Source organism: Formica exsecta, unplaced genomic scaffold, assembly GCF_003651465.1.
Source record: "Formica exsecta isolate Colony F162 unplaced genomic scaffold, ASM365146v1 scaffold282, whole genome shotgun sequence".
NCBI lineage: Eukaryota > Metazoa > Arthropoda > Insecta > Hymenoptera > Formicidae > Formica > Formica exsecta.
The window spans coordinates 237,074-258,818 of record NW_021850084.1 but is presented as its reverse complement, the minus strand read 5'-3'; the positions used below and the strand labels follow the sequence as shown (position 1 = coordinate 258,818).

Here is a 21,745-nt window from a genome sequence, read left to right as displayed (position 1 = left end):
AAGAGCGTTTTTGCGGAGACGTACAATCCCGAAGAGGACGAGGAAGATGACGGCTTTAAGGTAGTGTGTCATACCGTTGTTATACCGTTTCACGATCTATCGGTCACGTTCTCGATAACGAGGCGAACTAATGAGACATCCTTTGCGAAGATTTGACGTCTCGCGTCTTATATCTTTTAAGAAAGAAAAAAATAAAACGACTTTACGCGTCAGCGGCTGAACAAGATTATGGAAATTGACTGAATAACAAAAATCACATGTCGATATATCGTGACACATTTTGTCTGATCAATTCGTTCTATTGTCTTGATAATGTTTATTCGAAAACAGTGTTTCTTTTCTCGATAAGAGGCGCGCGTCTCGATATGTCATATCGTCGTATCAAGGAATCCTCCGTTGATCAGATATCATAATGACAGATATATATTCTTTCAGTTTTCTGAAGAGTACATGTTTTGCTTCCTGATTAGAGGAAGCTTTGTTTTCGTGACAAATTTTTTTTTTTCTGTTTTCTATGCCAATGTATTCAGAATATTTCAAAACGTCAAAAAATCACGCGGTATGGAATGTTTGTGCAAGCTCTAACTTCCGCAAATTTTGAGATACCGGATTAAATTTTTTTAAATGAATAGAGCATCATTAAAGGATGGTTGATGTTAAATTTCGTGAGGGTCGGTGAAAGGGTTCATTTTTTATGAAATTTTGAATTTTTTGAAAAATGTCAGTGCAGGCTTTAACTTTTGCAAATTTCGAGATATCGAGCTAAATTTTTTTAAATGAGTAGAATGTCATTAAAGGATGGTTGATATTGAACTTGATGAGAATTGGTGAAAGAGAGTTCATTTTTTATAAAATTTTAAATTTAAAAAAAAATATCAGTGCAGGTTTTAACTTTTGCAAATTTTGAGATATCAGGCTAAATTTTTTAACATGAATAGAGTATCATTAAAGGATAGGTGGTATTAAATTTGATGAGAATTGGTGAAAGAGTTCATTTTTTATAAAATTTTCAATTTTTTGAAAAATGTCAGTGCAGGCTTTAACTTCTGCAAATTTCGAAATATCGGGGTAAATTGTTTAACATGGATAGAATATCATTAAAGAATAATTGGTATTGAATTTGGTGAGAATTGGTGAAAGGATTTATTTTTTATAAAATTTTGAATTCTTGGAAAAATGTCTGTGCACCCTTTAACTTCCGCAAATTTCGAGATATCGGGCTAAATTTTTTAACATGACAAAGCCTCCTCTGGAAGCTGGAAGCGAAAATTGAAAAACTGTTTGCTCTGAGGAGAGGCTTTGTAAGCGAAATAAAATGACGAGGAAGCAATGTGCATGTTTTTATTTTGCACGATTTTTATGCTTATGACACGACATTTAAAGCACCTGATCTGCCGAATTGAAGATCGATTCGCGAAAGTACATAATCGGCGAAAACACGTGGAAGCACGTGTACCGCTGAAGCGTATCGCCGCTATAAAAAATGCGTTATACGTAAAAAAAAAAAAAAAATCGGAGTAATTCAGCGAAGAAACAAGCAATTAAAATCAAGATGTGTATCTATGTAAATCGATTACTCGACGACTTCCTGCTCGCTTAAACAAGGTCAATGTATTTGTGTTAATTATTTTCGTGAATGTAGATGATGATTTTTCAAAACATATTTATGCATATATATTAACACATTGCATATTGCCCGTTCATATTTCACACCGAGAATGGCTTCGTCTTCAACGGGGAGGCAGTTTAGGTCTTTTTTTTTTTCGGTAGCGGCAGAAAATAGAGTCTCTCTCGTTACGAAACGTCGTCATACACCGCGCTTATATGTGTGCGTATATGTATATAGGGTGGTATAGAAGTATATAATATATCGTAGTCTATTAAAGCATCGCAGCATATTCTCTTTCTCTCTCTCTCTATCTCTCGGCTTGCTGCCGCGCGAGTGACGAAACGCGAGCGAAGAGAGTTACTTTGCTCGACGATGCGAGGCCGGCGGTGTACCTTTGTGACGTCAGGCCGCGTGTTCGATAACCTGGACGGACGTGATTTACATATACATACGTATATAGATACGTGTGTATGTGTGTGTATCATCGCGTACGTCCATGCACGTGAGCGCGCGCCCGTGAATGAGGGAGAAAGGGGCGTGTACATGTGTGTGTATGTGTGGAGAGAGTAAGGTCTGCGAGGGGTAGCCGCGATAGGTCGGGTTGGACGAGAGAAAGAGAGAGAGAGAGAGTATTTTCACAAAGCAGCCCGGTGAATCCGATTATCGGCGTCCCGTGGTGGCTCTGGTTACACGAAGAGGAAAATCGGCGATCTCTCTCTCTCTCTCTTTTTCTCTTCTAGGCTGCTAGGCCGACCGATCATATTTTCTCCCTACATGCTACAACGAGACCAGGACAACAGGTAGAAAGAAACTGGGGCACTTGCGTCTTTTTAAAAAGACTACGATAAAACTCTACAAATTATACTACACAATCTTCTCTCAACTGCGTTTTACTTATATAAAGTAAACATCAGGCTCCTGTATTATTTATTTATTATTTTTTTTTTTTTTAGGTAGATTCTTCGACCAGGAGGATTTGAAAATCGATCCTCGGCGAAAATATCGAGGCACATTTTCAATAATCTTTGAGCGAACGAGAAAGGAAACACATAAAGCTGAATTTACATTTTTCAAGAAACTAATTTTTTTTCAAAATTTTAATAGAATTTTGACTCGGAGCTCGGTTGCAAAGAACGCTGTCGAAAAAAACACCGATCTCTCTCGACGTTCTCGTCGAAAGGAAAAATCGATTTTAAATTCCGGCCGCAGAATCTTTCTCGTTGAAATGTAACGGGATACCCTGGTACGTGCTCGAGAAGATAATGCATCGAATGTGTGCGGCGAAATAACAGCTTTACAGGTGGCAAAGTGAACCAAACGGCTGATCGGTCTCTACAATAAGGTCTTTAATCGTGTGCGATATAGGCCGCACAATGCCCGCAGATGGGATATGTAATAGGAACGGAGAGCTAGAAAGAGAGAGAGAGAGAGAGTAACGGTTGCCTGCAAAATTGATCGCTTTTATCTGCAACAATTGCGACGATAACGAAACAAAGAACTCGCCCGTTTGTGGAGAGACTGATTACCACGCGTATATTCGCAAGCGAGAAGCGGCATAAGTCGCTATCGCGAAGAGAATAAAATGCGCGAAGTCTTAAAAGTAATTAATTTTAATATAGAAGCCCGCTATATAAGAGAGGATAAAATTTTCAGTTGTAAACGAACGATGTAACGTAATATTTTCAATGTCTTGAGAACAAAAAGCGGATAAGTAGCTCTCTTGAAAAATAGAACCTTTTAACTGAAGTGCTGTTTTTTCTACGCATAAAAAATTTATAGTGATTATAACGATTAAATATGTCTCGTCCTAGATATTAAAGTAAATAGAGATGTTGTAGAGGCACATAATACTAAAGCGTGCACGCAGATATAATGCAATTTTGAACTTTCTGCCGTTATTGTCTCCAATTTCTCAATTCGTGATGCGATCGTCATGTGACACGTGACGCATAATTTTGTAATGTGTTTAGCAGTTTATGGCTGTAAAATAATTAAACGCGAAGGCTTCGTCGCGTGTGACTTACGTGTTTTATATATAACTTACTTGATGTGTTTCGGTTGTCAATAATTTCGCTAAAGGCTCGATGCAAAACTGCGTATATCACTTGACAGTCCTTCAAACTTGACAAACATGATGTACTTACTATTTTCGAAGTTACGTTGAGTGGATAGCGTGGGAGATGTCAAAGTTCACCATACCATGTCCAACGTAAAGGGCAATATCTCTAAAGTTGAAATATCGAATTTGCTCGCGTTGCGGCTTTTAGAGAGAATTGCACTCTCTCTCTCTCTCTCTCTCTCTCTCTGTCGCTTATAAAATCTTGTAAAATATAGTTTTCAAAAGATCAAGAATCTTAAAGAATAGAAAACGTAGGACGCTGAAATGGCAAATATAATATATCGACATAGCAAATAATAATAATATAAAATAATGTAATAAATATAAATAAATATATTTACTAGATAATCATTCATGCTCCTCTCTCGTAAGTTAATTATTGTTTAAGCCCCGAGAGAGAAACACTGACAATGACTTTAAACAGTCTTTGAGAAAGAAAACATCATACATATACATAAGTTTTATTTATAGATTTATATGTATTACATTGAAGTACGCTTTCTCTCTCTCATTATCCGTTAAGGGAGAAAAATCTTAAACAGATGAGAAAGGAGGATATCTCCCGATTGTACTGGCACTTTAAGAATAGATTTAGCAGCTTCGTCTTAGTTGCGTTTTATCTAAGCTTAACTTTGCCTTCATATCCGGTTCATTGATTTCAGATGGTCCATCCAAAGAGCGACGAGCAGCGACAAAGGCTCAGCGAGAGCGTCAAGAACATACTTCTGTTTCGCGCTCTAGACGAGGTAAGTTAAACATCTGCGCTTTCATCAGCCGTGATCGCAAACAGGAATAGATATAACAGCGGCTCGGATATTCGCGCCAGCTCGGCGAAATACCAAGAAATCCACGAATAATCTCTTATTAAGAGCAATTGGTTTCGCCGACGAGAGACGACTCGCACATAGTATGAGATAATTATTCCTTTCATCGGCGATTTACGTTGGAGCCAAATAAAATAGTACAGGGATCACTTGGTTATTAGATTAAAATTGAACATGTTATATGAGTTATATATCTTTATTTAATCTTAATATATATTTCATTTTAATATATTTTAATGTGGATACTTTATATTCAAGACTAAATTATATCGAGTTCTACTTGACATCGCATATTAAGAAGTCGCGAGAAGAAGAAAGACTTATCTAAAAATTTTCGTCAAGAGAAAAATCAATTTCATATTGTTTAAGAATCGATCAACTAAGTTTTATTGAGTTAAACGCGTGAAATCTTTTCGTAATACTTATATAAACGCACTTATTTATGTAGAGGCACGTACATTATTGCTGTAATACTCCCGCGATTCCGTATTTGCAATTTTAAAACCGATATATTTTAAATCACGGACGATAATATCTAAAGTGTATTTATATGTGTATAATATTATAAAAATTACTTTTGCAGGAACAAATGGCGGACGTACTTGACGCGATGTTCGAAAAAACCGTTCAACCGGGAGAATTTATTATCCGACAGGGCGACGATGGTGATAACTTTTATGTGATCGAGAGGTATAATACTTTTTCTTTATATATTACAGTTAACGTATCGATAGGCTTCTCCCTTCAACGAGAAGCTCCAATGAACCAAGATGAGAGATGCACACAATCGATTGTGGTGTTTTTACTTAGAGCTGAAAATATTCAAACAATCGTTCAATCAATAATTTTATTATTTAATTGTTCGTTTTATCTCAATTTGAAATTATTCAAGCAAGACAGGGAAATTTCGAATCGTTCTTTACAATTCTTTCTTTCATTTCCGATCGTCTCTAACGATCTCACGTTTTGTGTTTCAGGGGAAAATTCGACGTTTACGTGAAAGATCCCGCCACGACGACGGATAATCGTATTCACACTTACGATAATCGCGGCGCTTTCGGAGAACTAGCCCTTCTGTACAATATGCCTAGAGCAGCCACCGTCAAGGCCATTACGCTTGGCACACTCTGGGCTATGGACAGACAGACTTTCCGACGCATTCTCCTTAAATCCGCGTACAGGAAGCGTAAAATGTACGAGACTCTTATTAATAAAGTGCCGATGTTGAAATCTCTCGAGGTAAGTGTTATTACGCAGCTTTTCTACAATCGCTTTTTTTTTTTATCGATTATGTTTGCGTTGTAAAATCTTAAATAACTCTTGAGTTTTTTTTTTCATATTTCGAGGTCAAATAAAATTATAAATTACTATGTGCCTTCTTCTATTTCTTTTTTTATTTTAATCAGACGAGATTGAAATACAATAAAAGAGAAAAAGTAATATTTAAAGTGGCAGTTCTTATACGATATTTGCGCGATATTAAACGCGAAAATTCTTTTTCAGGCTTACGAACGTATGAATTTAGCGGATGCCCTTGTACCGAAACAATATTCCGATGGCGAGCAGATAATCAGGCAGGGTGATACCGCGGACGGGATGTACTTCGTCGAGGACGGCATCGTCAGGATTACTATACTCGGCGAGAACGGCCGTGAAATTGAGGTGCGCATTTATATTATATCATACATTAATTCAGTTCCCCGCGAAACGATCCGATTACGACTATGATGAGCGCCAAGAAAATTCTGTCCTTACTTAACCCAGTACCTTTAATATCGCGCAGATTAATCGTGTTCCGGCTGGCGGTTATTTAGGCGAGTTGGCACTCGTGACGCATAAACCACGCGCCGCTTCGGCCTACGCTGTAGGGGACATCAAACTGGCATGTAAGTTCATTTCGTTATCGCCCACGAGTTTAAAATTGATAGGTAATCAATAACATTGCGCCAATAATATAGTTACGAATATTGATATTTACAGTTATATTACTGTTATTAGATGTCGAAAGAGAGATAGCCGCGATATTTCTACGTCATTTAACATCGTTTTAAAATCTTCTATTTATATTAAACTTTTAATCGATTTTTAAATCGATTCACGTAAATATTTCGTTTTTATTTAAAGTAATTATTTTATTTATTCAAATCATTACTTACAGTCTTGGACGTTGAAGCTTTCGAGCGTTTGCTCGGCCCGTGTATGGAACTTATGAAACGTAATATTGACGATTATGAAGATCAGCTAGTCAAAATATTCGGCAGCAAAACCAACATCTCCGACATTCGATGAATTGTCTCCGGCAGAGACATATCGACGCGCTGCTGTACTAAAGGACGCGACACTTTCGTACAGTATATAATGTATAACGTGCACAAAAGAGAACTTGTACCACCTACTTTTGAATCTCATCCCGCGTATTTCGAGTATCGTCTCGAGAAGGTCAACTGTTTCGTATGACTGTTCACTTTAGACGTATACCGATATTAAGATTCGTCGACGATAGTTACCAAGTTTATACCTACGACACACATTGAACAAAACTATAGGCTGCTCGACTATGTATAAACAATAACAATGGTATTTAATAATTATTCTCTAAGACTGTACTAGATCAAAAAGAGGGTACGTTAGTGCATTCTATTACACGCTCGATCGTTTGCGAAATGAATATCTCCATTTATTATAGTCTCAGTGAAAGATTGGAATATAATACTTCGAGATCTAGGACAGCATTATTAGTACGCTATTAATTATTATATTAATATTCTTATCCCTGGAATGACTTAACAGTTTATCTCGATGTATTCAATCTAAGCATACACGCGTCGCGTATATTTCCTCGCATTATCCATTTTTTAAACAAATACGGCAGTTACGTTTAATAATCCACTAGGAGTCTAGAATATTCGAAATTGAATGCTCTTCTAACACATTTTTCTTCTCTCTGGCAAAGATGGATTACAAGGAAAACGACCATAATGATCGTATAGTGACATAAATCTTATAAAGTTTCTATGAGATACCTACATATGCATATCACTCCTTTTCGAATATAATGAAAGTAACATTGCCACTATTAAACTTAATAAAAATAATATCCTTTGATACATCTATTTAATAACATAATATCTTAATAAAAAATATCAGGTTAGACAATCAAGATTTTATCTATAATTTCCAAGTATTAATACGCACTCTCTTTGTGAAATAAATACGCACATATACACGAACAAACATCGCACATAAACGCACATGCTTGTATGTAGTAAAATCATTGTTAAGCGCAACATTTAATCCACAATATTATTTTTTTTTTTTTATATTTTTTTTCTATAAATTTATGAGTTTTATATGAATTATTTTATTATACATATGAATATGTATTTTATGTTGAAAACAAGATATTTAGAATTTATTGCAATTTTATATATAATTATTCATGATTAAATTAGCGTGCAGTATATCAGATGAATAGTTTTTCTACTCAAGAAAATATCAATTATTTTCTAAATTACAGATTAAGTTTTTTTAAAGTGAAAAAAACGCGTATTAATTACGTCTGACATTTTTATAGTATTTAAAAACTTCTATAATACTACAGACGTAAAAAATCGGTGTAAAGGGTACTGATTTATATATCCGCTTTTTTATGGATAAAGATTTATAAACGCCAGAATCTTACAAAACGCATTCTATTTCGGATATAAAACACTCTCATTAAATGCATAGGAAGACTAGCGAGCCTTAAGATTGACTTAAATGCGCGGATATGGCAATGCAAAACAGACATATACATTTGAACATGCGTACGATATAAAAGATATACTTTCTTTTACAATAATACAGATGTAAATGCAAAAATAAGAGAGAAAAGGGATAAGATTCTCTAATTGTTTTTTACATATTTTAACGTAAATGCCATCATTCGCTAAAGATTATGTGAATTTTGCCGTGAAAAAGATAACCGCGCGTTTAAGTCAAGCGTTAAATTCAATGTGTTTTGCTGTTAAAAATCATGGTAACTCGAGGATCGATTATATGAGAATCCGTCAACTTATTTTTACTACGTGTGTATATGATATACACGTTATACATGTATGATATACGTCTATCATCATTATAAGAGTCCAGTCGAAAAATGATTCGATTATTGTACGAACAAGAGTTGCGAATGCTAGTCACTTTTTTATGATCGTGCTATCGTCACATATCTTCTTGTGACAATTACGCTCGATCAAGAAAAATAGAAAAAAGGAAAGATACGTTTTATTATGGTAAATCGTATATTTACTACTGTGACTGAGAAACTCAATGAAGCGACAGAGCTTTTTAAATAATATCACAATCGTGTGAGGGAGAAAGGGGAGACTAATATGAGAGTGAAATAGAGAGAAGATAACATAGGAATTGTTAATAACAATTGTGTTATCAATTACTCTTTGTTTATGGCACGTACGACGTCTTGCACTGTTGTATTTCTTTCTTTTTTCGTATACAAAAACTTTTCTTATAAACAATTTAATTGAGAATTATTCTCAAGAAAATAGTTAAACGTGTTAAATGGATTTGACTAGACATCAATAATCTGGAAAAAATTTACACTTTAACAATTAAAGTTTTTTTTTTCTTTGTAATGTCAGCATCTTTAGTCTTCCACTGTATCTCCAGGCTGTGATATTATTTTCGACTGAGTATTTCATTCCCTTTCTTGTAGTTTTTTCTACAAGATGAATAAAAGAATATCATAATTGTTATCGAATTCGCGATACATCAAACTGGTGAATTTATTTTCAATGACTAAACCAACGTATCTTGTAAGTGCGACAAAGATTTCAATGGATTAGTAAAAGTGACTTGATTATCGTTGGATACGAGGAACTCTAGCCGTATCGCAAAAGAAAAACAAAAAAAAAAATAATAATTCGCATATTGAATAAACTTGATACGCATAAGTACTTACTTGTGTTAGCTTACATTTAATGAATTAAATGTAAAGCATTAAAAGTTAGAAAGTCTGTCCAATTCACATTATGCTGTATGTATCTATCATGTGATTTGTCTTATATGTTGCGTGTTGTCTTTCATGTGCGAGTGTGGATGTGGATATGCGCGTGTGACGATCGAGCCAGTAATTTGTTAATTTATGTTGCTATTATATCGATAGTTTACACTCTTCGATAGTTGTATAATTCATGTTATCGTCATTAAAGATAATGCAATATACCGAAATATGTCCTATGGATAAATATCGTAACAGTAGTATGCCTTACTGTGCCGCACACTGGATCTTCGCCTTTTTACTTCTAAAGAGGGGAAGATCTATGAAGAATCGAAGATATAGATTTCGTTATATATCCGCGATTTACACTGCTGGATAAAATTATTAAAATATCTTATTAAATTTGTGTAAATATATACGAGAACTTTTTTCTCTATAATTTTTCTTATTATATATAATTTATAATTTTGGCCACAATTCCATTATCTTCGTTTAAGTTAAAAATCATTTACATTATTAGTTTATAATCAATATATGAATCAATTTGGTACGCATGTGATAATAAGTTCGTGTCAGAAATTGTTTCAATATTTTATCATTAAACCAGCAGTGTATTAGTTATGTATTCACATGTGCTACATCCAGCAATGGGCATTCAATTTTCCGTCTTGTCAGTCTTCAAGCAATTGAATCAATATGAAATTTCGAGTTATTTTGAATATTATTGAAAATAGGATTTTTGATTAATCTTGACTATATCTTGAAAAGAATCTTCTCTTGTTTTAATAACTTTTCTTAAAAAAAAAAGTCTGAAGGAAGTCTGGACATTCTTGGATATTGAACGGAACATAAATTATGTATCAATGTTTAAAAAAGCACATTTTTTATTTGCATTTATGAATTATTATAATTAAATTACCATTGTCATTGTCATAAAAAATATTATGCAGAGAGTATAATCTTATTTTAGATCTCAAATTTAAATAATATTTCGCGTGTGCTGTATCCATTTACAATTTTTAAAACTTTTAACAAACATAATACAAATATGAATATTTCAAGAGACTTCTTAAAACGAGACCTTTGTAGTTGCTGTTTATCAAAATCATTTCAAGAGTTTTCAATTTTAAATAATATTTGAAATGACTCGAAACTCTCTTCCGTTGTGTTTGCAATGATTCGGAGCGCTTGACTCAGCCCACCCGCTAAATTGCAATTCTAGTCCAAAGTGACATGTGACATAATAGAGAAATGTTTCCGACCAAGTAGCACGTATTGAAGATCAGAGAATTGATAAATTGATCGCGATAACAATATTTATAACTGGCTAATTAAGTGCCAGTAACACTTATTTCTTTTACATGTTTAATTTAAATTTTTCCTTATGTGCACGTGAAATATTTCTTTAATATATTTGATTTATTAAATGTAGCAATTATGTATTATCAATGTTATTGTGCACGTAACGCAATGCACTTTGCATCGGACCAATTTCAAAGAGCAATTAAGCTTGCGATTATTTTTTCTTCTTTCTACTCTAATATTCTTTCTCTCATCGTATGGCTGATATGAATTCTTCCCCGATGTACACCCGTTATACCGAGTTCTAAAATGTTACATTTTAATAACTTTACTGCCTCTGTGATTTTTAAATTGTATTATTTTCACGAATACGTGCATGGCAGATAAATTATACGAATTTAGTCCTAAACGTGGCTCGAGAAAAATCTGACAAAATAATCCTTCAATTAATTCTCAAGTCACATGCTTTAATGCTAATACTAAGAGAAGCAATACGAGTCTTAAACTCGATTGCGTGCCGACAATCGTCCGGTGTCATCGTCTGAGAACGCTTGTATGATTGAAAGTATCTTGTGGTAGTCTTATATATTTTATCTTTCTTTCTTTAGAATAATCTCTCATTATCTTGTTAAAATATCGACACTTTCTTCGTTCTTGATTCACATACTGCACTTTCTTTTCCCCACACTTGAATGCCGATAATATTACTATTTTACTGCAAGAGAAAATTATATGCTTCTCTAAATTTCTTTAGAAATGGCATAATTTATCGCGTTGCAGACGTTATGTGCAGTTGGAACAGAACGAAAGGAAAGAGTATGCAGTTACGGGAAATTGGGACGTTCGAGAACCCAGAAGTATATATATGTCTCTCTTTTGTTGCGTGTCCCAGTTTTATGTCCGATTTTATATTATATTTTCGAACCAAAGCATGATAAAGAGAAATCTCTCTGATTGTATTGTAAATGTTGAATAAATTTAGAATATATAATTAGCCTTATATAAAATGTGTGTATACACATATTGCTCGAAGCGTGACGTATTATATATAGCGGATATAACATCAGAATGGTCTCTGTGTTCCGTTAGTGATGTAAGAAAAAATTAATCTTGTTTTTTGTTGAGTTATACGTATCGTTTGAAACAAACAGTAAAATTGTTAAGTATTTCCTATATTTTGTAACCCGTTCAATAACATATCTATCTAACATGTTAAAAATTCTTATATCTTCAGAGAAGAAGAAACGATAAAAAAAGAAATCCGCATATAGATGCGTAGTCTTCTTTTTAAATGCGAGATAATCGAAGTAGACTCGTTTTACGCAACAACATTTCGTAAAGAATTTTTTTTATCGAACTTTTGGATCTATCGTTATTATCCAAAATTTCTTGTACCTTATATTGTCGGATAATATTATTTGAAATGCGACCCTTCCCTGAACTGTATATTTAAACTGAATTGATTTTATACATATGCATGCAATAGGGACGTTTCTAGTTATAACAGAGTGTTGTAAATTATACGAATTAGTAATGTACGTACTTAATGCCCCTTGTTTCGCAATGTGTTATGTTATAGTATTGTATAATGAAAGATGCACATATATATAGGGTGTTTCCATATAGATAGGATACAGATCGATACTATTGTATTCTTTGTCAAAATGTAAGCTTTTTCCTTCGGCAAAAAAATTTGCGAATTGTATTCTACCTATATGAGACACTCTGCATGTGTGTGTGTACATATAATATATATATATATATTAGGTATATATACACATATACATATATATATATATATAATAAAATCAGTATATATGTCGACACTCGTTTCCAGCTGGTCTGATCGGGTATCATTTTAATTATATAAATTGTGTTAAAATCTGGCGGCGATGCGATTCGGAGTAATCGAGAGCCAAATGCAATGCAGACGGATCGATTTATTGTATGATACAATGCAAATGTATGTCCATATATAATTTGTTAATATATATCGAGAGGTAAATAGATTTTACTAAAGATTTTCTGTATGCTCTGTGAATGCAGCACAAGTTTATCTACGTATAATACATAGATATAACCCGGAGATATATATAATCGAAGGACGAAGGGTAAATTAAACGGAGTACTTGCGCACGCTTTGTAATATAAATCTGTAAGATGCGCGATCACATGTCGTCCATGCGTCTTTTTTCTTCTCTTTTTTAATAATATAAAATTCATTTATATGAAATAAATCTCTCGCCGCAGAGACACTTCCAATGCTTGTAATAATTATGCGTTATATGGAGCAAGAAGGCAATCGATAACTAAAAATTAGAGATATCCGTGCTCATTTTTACATGCCTGGAATTTAACGATACTTAACAGCTAATCACGCTCCTCATACGATTGTAGATCATTTCTGATCGTCACAGATTGATTCGCGTGCAAATGATAACGTCTTCGCAAACAGATATATTCTCGTCTATAATTACTTAATCACTCGTTAGAATCAATGATTGGAATTTTATTTAAATCTTAATTTAGACTTAATTTAAATTATTATTTATTATGCTAATGTTTCTTATAGATATTCTATAACTAAATATGTTTTTTATAACGTTTCATTTTCTGCTCGATAAGAAATCGGAAAAAGATTGAAAGTAAACTTCTGGCGGTAAATACATATCTCTGTACGTGCAATAACACATACTGATTTGGCACGCGCAGCCATATCGAAAAGTCAGGATTAATCGAATAATCTTATTCATACATACAGCTGATGTAATTATTATTTTCTCATACATAGGATGTCGTAGAAAATTGGACGCTGTTTTAAAAATTATAGTGCGCGTGTTCTGTTTATTAGAACAAGGATATACTTCCAAATTAGGTCATGTCACAATCCTTTTTATGGCCATCCTCGTGCAGTCTATTGTTCATATATATATATACACACATCTCAGGCTTCACGATTCATTCAGCTCTAAACAGCTTCCAAATTCTTTCTGCGATACCCTTACGTGGACACGTCTCGTCGCGTATAAGCTTAACTCGGATACGTTCATGTACGTATTTTCGTGATGGAGCCTAAGCGCGGTTGTAAACCAAAGTCAAGTCTCAGATACATACAATGAAAAATAAAGATTTGGTGTCTTTCCCTTTACGCTTGATCACCATTTTTGTACACAAGCTTTTCTTTTTTACACACAGTATCACTGTTCAATTAAACAGCAGCGTTTAAATATAACTGTATCTCACGAGCCGTGATTCGAATATCATGCATTTCAGTACGAAAGAAAATTTTGTACAAAATGTACAGAATATATGAAGCTATATATTACATTTCATCAAGAAGCTTCTCGTATCGGATCCGCGAGGCAACCACCGCTCATCGTGTTGCTCTCGTATACTCGCTCGATCGTTTTGCAAACATCGCCCGAATAATTCTATTTTTGTCGCAAATGCCGCGCGATACGCTATACAAAATCTCATATAAAATAAACGAATGCGAGTTTATATCCGAGCAGCGAACATAATACACACTTGGTATATAAATAGATAGCATAATAAATCGTGAATATAATAAATGAATGGACCTGTACAGAAAGAGTCTATCAGTCTATCGTATTTGTTATTATCATTATTATTATTATTGGTAATTCTCTCAGGTTTACGCACTCGTAATTCTCTCGCAATTCCATAAATAATTGTTTTCACAAAATACAACATTCGCGAGTGAGTGTTACGAGAATTGATCATTACGAGAATTACCAATTCCTTTTATCACCTAGAGGAAAGAGACTCTTAAAATTTTAGAATTAGGTAAATCCATTCGCGTACATATATTGGAAAGTTTAGAAATATATAAATATCTTTGAAAAGATCCTTTTGTGTGTTATCTATTTATATTTATATCAAACGTATATCAGACAACTTGAAGTGTTAAGACAATGTGTCTTGTGACATGTCTATTCCTTGATTACAAGGAAATTTAACCGCTAATTTCGGATTTACCTTTTCTTCTCAGATTGAAAATTACAAAAAATATCCTTTTTATTAGCTGTTAACAATTATATATATCAATTTGCAAAATAAATTCATCGATAATATTAACATCATTCTCTTCTTGACATTATTAGATAACAATAAGTAATAGACTTTACACGTCGCTACGAACGATCATATCAGTTCTTTGATGTACAACTAATTCTAAAAAAGCTAATGCTATCAATAAAGACCAACTAATTTGCTCTTGATAGGCAGGACTTTGCGCGTTATACATGTTTCTTAATTCTGTCTTTATTAATACACTCGGCAGGCGTTCTTTGGTTTCCATTAATCTATCGCTCTCTTGCAGTAACTTTTCCATCACATATTTTGTAGCTATAGCTTCGTTACCAACTACAAGTCCATAGATTTTTGGTAAAATACGCTGGCGCAGTATAAAGACATTATTTATTACAAATTCTGCGGTACCTGAAAAGTTTATAACAATACTTTTATGTTGTATCTTTTTTTTGAAATATATAATAATGTTACTAATACTAGAATGATAAAAATGATTATTTCTTTTATGCAATCATAGTTGTAACTAAAAACCTTTCAATTTTCATTTTAATCTTATTATTCAGCAATTAATTTTTTTGCTTTATATAAAAAGAAGGAAACCATTTTTCTTCTTTCTTCAATAACTATCATGAATTTTAATCGTTCTAGTATTCATATAACTGTCCATGTAGAAAATAATTTTCATACTGTTTAATTTGCTATTTGATGTTGCTAGGTATGACAGAATGATAGCGGTTATCACAGACTCTTGTACATAAGCTTGATAAAGCGGCCGGTCCTTGTGATAGCCCATATTACTAACAATCTCCTGCATTATATATCGATCAGCTTTTGGTAAATTTGCAGCTATTGGTAATGTCTAAAAAAATAAAAATAGATAATTGATGATTTCGAATATTCATTCCACAATTGATAATCAATTTAAAATCCTTAAACAAATGGCTTTTTTATTAAATTATAATTATATAATAATACTATAATTGTGTTTATATTTTTTGTGATATTTACTATTTGAAGTAAAGAATGGATATTTTCCTTGAACCTATTTTGTGGAAAGCACTTATAGCTCCATTGTAATACTTCGCAATCGCGATTTAACAATGACCAACTTATCATATCTGATCCTATGTATATGCCTAATACTGTATTAACATCCTGCAATATTTCATATAGACAGAATTAATCACACATGGATTAGAGAGAAAAGTTATTAATAATATTTATAATGCAATATTTCAATTTGAAAATTAAGTTTGATTTCTTGTACCTTCTGGTTAATAGTTTTTGGTGTTAGGACTAAACCTCGTGTGATCTTTCTTGGACTCTTTTTCTTACCATATATGATCGACTTGTAGAACTTGTATAGACATTTGTTATTTATACCCTTAACTTGTAATAACTCCTCCAATGAGTTATATGGTCCATTATTTGAGCGATGGTGTTCTAAATTCTGTGCACGCTTTTTAGTAATGGAATACCTTAGCATAAATATAATTTCAATGATAAAAAATATATAATCAGAAATTTACCATTACGTTTGCAAAATAGGAAATTTTTTTATACAAATAATCAACTTACTGCAGTAGATCATCTGTGCCTTTGACATTTATCACTTGGAGTATTTTCTCTTTATCTTCTTTAGAGAGAGAATCTATATTTACAGTATCAGTACACATACTGTTTATTTTAAAAGCAATTGTACTTGATCCCCATTGTTTGTAAATCTGCAAATTGTCATAAAAAATAGAAAACATTAAACTTCGGAAAAGAAAATTTCTTAGAGAGAAATCATATATAATAAATATATATGTAATAGAATAAAAATGTAGGATGCATTTTATTAAATTGATTTTTAATTGTAAAATTTTTTTCACGTTGTCTGCCTACATAAAAATTATTAACCTCTATGATATATTACAAACTATTCTCTCTTATCATACAACACATAAGATTTACCTGCGCTTTTTGGGTCTTAATAAAAGTATTAAATAACTTTCTTAGCATTATATTCCACATTTTCTTTATTATATTATAACAAATTACACATGGATATAAGATATATCTATGGATATACCGGTCAATCATGCATTGTTACTTTTTGTCCGATTGACGTGATAAAATATATTAATTATGTATTCAGTTATATCAATCATTAACAATTGTCATATCTGACAATTTATACTTTGTTTATAGCGTGTTATAAGTAAATATTTACACATAAAAAAATTATTTAAAGTATGTTCTTTTTAACAAAAGAAGAAAAAGAGTTCTTTATACTGATTGGTCAGTCGAACAATTCATCAAACGTAACAATTGGCTACTGGATAGAGAATATCTGGAATTTCGAAAATGGCTTGCATCAGCAGCCAATCAGAACACTCGACAAGATCTCTATCGTACGTCGTACGTCAAGAAAAATATTACCTTAAGAAAACTTTGTTATCTTAAGGTTGGCAATGCTGGGTTCGGGTGATTTAACTGCAAAATTCAAATATTTGTGTACCTGATATCGCGTTCTACAGGTGGAAATTTATTTCTCATGAAATTCGTTTCATTGCTCCAAGATGGATCAGCGAAGAACTTTAACGTTGAAGCCGAAGAGAGTTTCGACCGGTGACAGTCACATTCCCAGGCCTCGTTTCAGAAATTCCTCCAGCGATCGAGCGGGATCGACTGGCAGAAAATCGTATTTGAAGTCTACAGGTACAGAATTACATTTAAAAGTATTCAAATTTGTATCATCTCTCAATCAACTGAATAATAATAACATGATGAGGATAAATGTTCCATATACAAGTTTCTTTTTTGATTTTTTTAAACTCTCTTATTTTATGTATTTTGAGGTATAAATATTGAATCTACATGAAAAAATTGTTGCTCTCGTTTTATTTTTATATTCATTTTAGTGTGTTGACTTTATGGAAGTATATATATGTAAAAAACATTTATTTTTAAATCTTTAAATATTATATCTTATTATATATTATATTTATATGTATAGGTATAGGTAAACCTTCTCTACATCTATTGGGGACTCCAGTTACACCTGCAAGAGTTTCTACTAGGCTTAATGTGCCAAGTTCAGCGCGTTCAGAAGGACATCATACGGTATTACCAATAGGCCGTTCGCCATCCGGCGATCGTGCCAGCAATGCGGGTGCTAAGGGTCCCAGAAAGGACACAAGGCCCTTGGGTGATAAAAGTTATCAGATGGACTTGCTGAACAAGATAGACAATTTTTTTCACGTGAATCAGCGCTCAAACATGCTCAACAGCAATGGCAGTCTGAAGCCAATTACATTGAATATTTTCGTAGAGGTTTCTAATTTTCTATTAAAGCTTCTTGACATCAAGCAAGATCACAACAAAATCACAACAAAAACTTACATAGAGGAGATTCCGAAATGTGCAAAGAAGCTACATTATCCTGGTATGATAAGCAAATCGTGGTTAAAGACTGCCAATGTACCGCATTCATGGCCCAATGTCCTTGGATGGATTGGCTGGTTGGTAGAAGCATGCCAAGTGAGAGAATTCGCATTAAACAGGTACCAATTGGAAACTTTACCATTCGTAGGAACAGAGCAACAAGCTCAAAGTAACAAATTGGAGTTTATAGCACTGTTGGAATGCTATAAAGCTTGGAATGATGAAAAACTCGACGAGGAAGCGGAATTGCTGGAGAAATACCGACAGGACATAATAAATCAGAAAGGCATTTCCGAGGAGGATATAGTCCAGGCACAAAAAGAATTGGACGAAAATAATTCGAAATTAGAGATAATAGAAGAGGAATCACGGGAAATTGACGAAATAGTTAAACATTTGAGTGAGAAATTATCGTCTTTGCGTGACAAAGAAGAAAAACAATTAGATAGTATTAAGGCCACAGAAGATTATATAAGAAGGATTTCTGCTGAGACGAATCAGTTAAATGCAGAACGCGACGTTTTGAATGAGCAGTTTCGAATGGGAAAGATACAACACAAAGAATTAATTTCGATTGTAAAAGACCAACCCATGTCTAAATATGAAAAAGAAAAAATTGTCAAAGAATGCACAGAGATACAAAACTATATACATGGATTTGATGAGCATTTGACAGATTATCAAAAGGAACTATACTCTTTAGATATCAAATTTGCAGCTTCCAATAATGATCTCAATAAAGCAGTATTGGCATATAATAAAGAGATTTTTATGCATACTGATAACGATATTGATGTGAATTTTGATGAATTAAAACTCCCGGAGAAAGGATTATTAAATCCACAGATAATAGATATTATGAAAGAAAAAGTTGCTTTAATGGATTCTTTCAAAGAATTATTAGCAAAGCAATGCAACGAAGTAGACTCTCGTATTTGTTCTGAGACTATAAAACTGGAGAAACTGCAAGAAGAAATTAAATTTTTTGTAGATGAAGATAAATTAAAAGAGGAGAAATCTTGCATCGATAAAATGAAGATAGATATGAAAAATAAGAAAATTGAATTGACAAAACAGATAGAAGTCCTGAAAAATGAAATCAAGAAAATGCAGGATACGATGTCAGATATACAAGCAATAGATCTTGAAATAGAAGAGGCCAAAGATAAATTAAACGCACTAACTAGAAGGCAAACATTTTTAGAACAATCTGCCGAAGAGTTTTTCGACAAGTTTTATAAAATTATTGGTGAACATAGAAGCGAACTTTATGATATCTTAACAAGAAAAAAATGAAAATTGAATCTCTATGTAAATATTCTTATAGTAATATGTTCATTACTCTTCCTCATATTATTTGGAATATATAATCTATTATATATGTATTATACCGCACATATTTGGTTGTATGATCTTAGTAAAATGTGTTACAACTAATAATAAAAAGTAATAAAACTAATAATAAAAGTAAAATGATAATAAATACAAAAATGTGTCAATTTAAACAAGGAATTTAATAAATACGTTTTTCGTGGAAACTCTCTCATATGTCGTTAACAAAATAAATGCACTTTCTTATTTAATATTTCTTTTTTCTTTCATTTTTTTTTTTACAAAATGATGCAAATTTTGGTATGTAAAATATTTTTATTCTATTAGCTCTATGTGTTATGACAATATGCAACTCGTATTTTTTTCTTTTCCTTTTTTGGATAAGTGTTAACATGATCTGACAAGTTACACAGTTAAAACATACATCCTTTAACTCCACGATGTACATGATACATTAATAATTTATGAATAACAAAAAATGTTAACGAATACTATTTATATTACATACAAGAGATGTTGCATTCCAATAAAATATCCATCTTTCGCGAGAGTTATACTTTACAATATAATCGCGTTTCATTGATTCTTAATTATATTATGAGTAATTGATCTTCTATTGAGGAGTAACTTTCTAATTAGCTTGCTGTACAATTTTACTTTAAACTTTTGAACCTGAATTTTTATATGAATTTTTAAAAGTCGTTCTATTTAAAACATATGAGACATATGCCATATATATAGCAGGAAAAAGTGCTCCAACTAAATATAGGAATGTGTGTTACATGTATGTTCTCTATTCTGCGCATTGTATTATCATTATTATTTACTATAAATATTATGCTTTATCGATGATAAAATTATGATCATTTATGACCGATATTTTCAAAGTCACTCCTCAATTATACCTGAATGTATCATTTAAGTTATAACTAGGTCCCGACTGCTGTTTTTGCTTATTTTAATATGTACATATGAAACATAGTAATTAACGTGCTATATTGGTTAAAATGTATTGTGCAATACTTAATATCATGGATTTTAGTAATTTGCGATTTCTTCCAATTCGTTTTTTTGCTACAAATACATTTTTAAGTAATTTAAATAATTCCTAATTTGTTTAGCTTTACATAAGATAAAATTAACAAACAAAGAGAAAGATTTAATTTATTATTTATATATTTGTGTGTAATTTTCAAAATTAACACAATTAGATGATATTAACTTTTACATACAAAAATATATGATATTACATTTTTGCATTAATTTTATCTTATGTGGAGCTTTATTGCATATTGCCTTAATTTTACATATACGTGGATCATGTATTGTATAAATTTTCTTATTCATGGGACTTACAAAGGATTTAGCCCATATGCATATATGCATTTATTTTATTAATATCTCTTTCTTTCCATATTTAATAAGAACTGTCTTATTGCAAACTATGAGATCATTGTGCTGAGTGTATGCTATTGTGTTGACTATTGCGAAAGGATTGATGTATGCTATTTGCATCCAAGCATGATTATACATGAATAACAGTTGATGGATTCATAGATGTTTTAGAAGAGTGCACATATGTACACACATACATACACACGTGAAAATTAAGAAATATTCTACATACACTTAATAATTTTGTACTAATGTTTCGCGTTAACTATAATGAGTAATGAACCACATTCGATTATTCTCGAGTGAATTAGAAGTCTAAATTTTACTATTCTCGATATTGTCTATATACTACAAAATTCAACAGAATTATCTCTGAAAAATTTTACACTTCTTTGACATAAAAAATACCGTTTGTACATATAATAATGTATATATATAATTATTATAATAAGTTTTATGTAATATATAGTCACCACACAGGATTGGATTTAACTCTTTGTTGTCTATAGGCACACAAATAGTGTTGCTTGAAAGAAGGAGATTATCAGCATATATTTTTATATATTTATAATTTATTAAATAACTTTCATATAAGTGTAACAAAAATAAATAATATACATATCATATACAATAATAAAAAACAAGATAAATATAAATAAATAAATTTTGACATTAATATTATA

At 32.2% G+C, this 21,745-nt stretch overlaps 3 protein-coding genes across 10 annotated transcripts in view; 2 read left to right on the top strand and 1 right to left on the bottom strand.

Moving 5' to 3' along the window:
* The window catches only part of LOC115237237 (cAMP-dependent protein kinase type II regulatory subunit), a 21,230-nt gene extending 9,129 nt beyond the window's left edge, over positions 1–12,101 (top strand). For 7 of the 8 annotated variants that reach the window (XM_029810157.1, XM_029810164.1, XM_029810161.1 and 4 more), the window contains 7 exons: positions 1–60; positions 4,391–4,474; positions 5,136–5,242; positions 5,530–5,791; positions 6,056–6,214; positions 6,336–6,438; positions 6,711–12,101. In XM_029810157.1, coding sequence (XP_029666017.1) covers positions 1–60; positions 4,391–4,474; positions 5,136–5,242; positions 5,530–5,791; positions 6,056–6,214; positions 6,336–6,438; positions 6,711–6,841 — 906 coding nt within the window. In that variant the 3' untranslated portion in view covers positions 6,842–12,101. The remainder of the gene's footprint in view (positions 61–4,390; positions 4,475–5,135; positions 5,243–5,529; positions 5,792–6,055; positions 6,215–6,335; positions 6,439–6,710) is intronic. The other variant, XM_029810158.1, reaches the window with a different exon arrangement.
* LOC115237238 lies at positions 9,627–17,144 on the bottom strand. The gene is made up of 6 exons (XM_029810165.1): positions 16,863–17,144; positions 16,485–16,630; positions 16,174–16,384; positions 15,915–16,061; positions 15,594–15,765; positions 9,627–15,314 (listed from the first exon to the last, which is right to left on the bottom strand). Exons 1-6 carry the CDS (start codon positions 16,989–16,991, stop codon positions 14,998–15,000), a joined length of 1,122 nt encoding a protein of 373 aa, XP_029666025.1. The 5' UTR covers positions 16,992–17,144; the 3' UTR covers positions 9,627–14,997.
* A 234-nt stretch (positions 17,145–17,378) lies between these two features.
* On the top strand, positions 17,379–19,918 carry LOC115237214 (kinetochore protein NDC80 homolog). The gene is made up of 2 exons (XM_029810109.1): positions 17,379–17,609; positions 17,908–19,918. Exons 1-2 carry the CDS (start codon positions 17,471–17,473, stop codon positions 19,629–19,631), a joined length of 1,863 nt encoding a protein of 620 aa, XP_029665969.1. The 5' UTR covers positions 17,379–17,470; the 3' UTR covers positions 19,632–19,918.
* Positions 19,919–21,745: the final 1,827 nt, after the last annotated feature.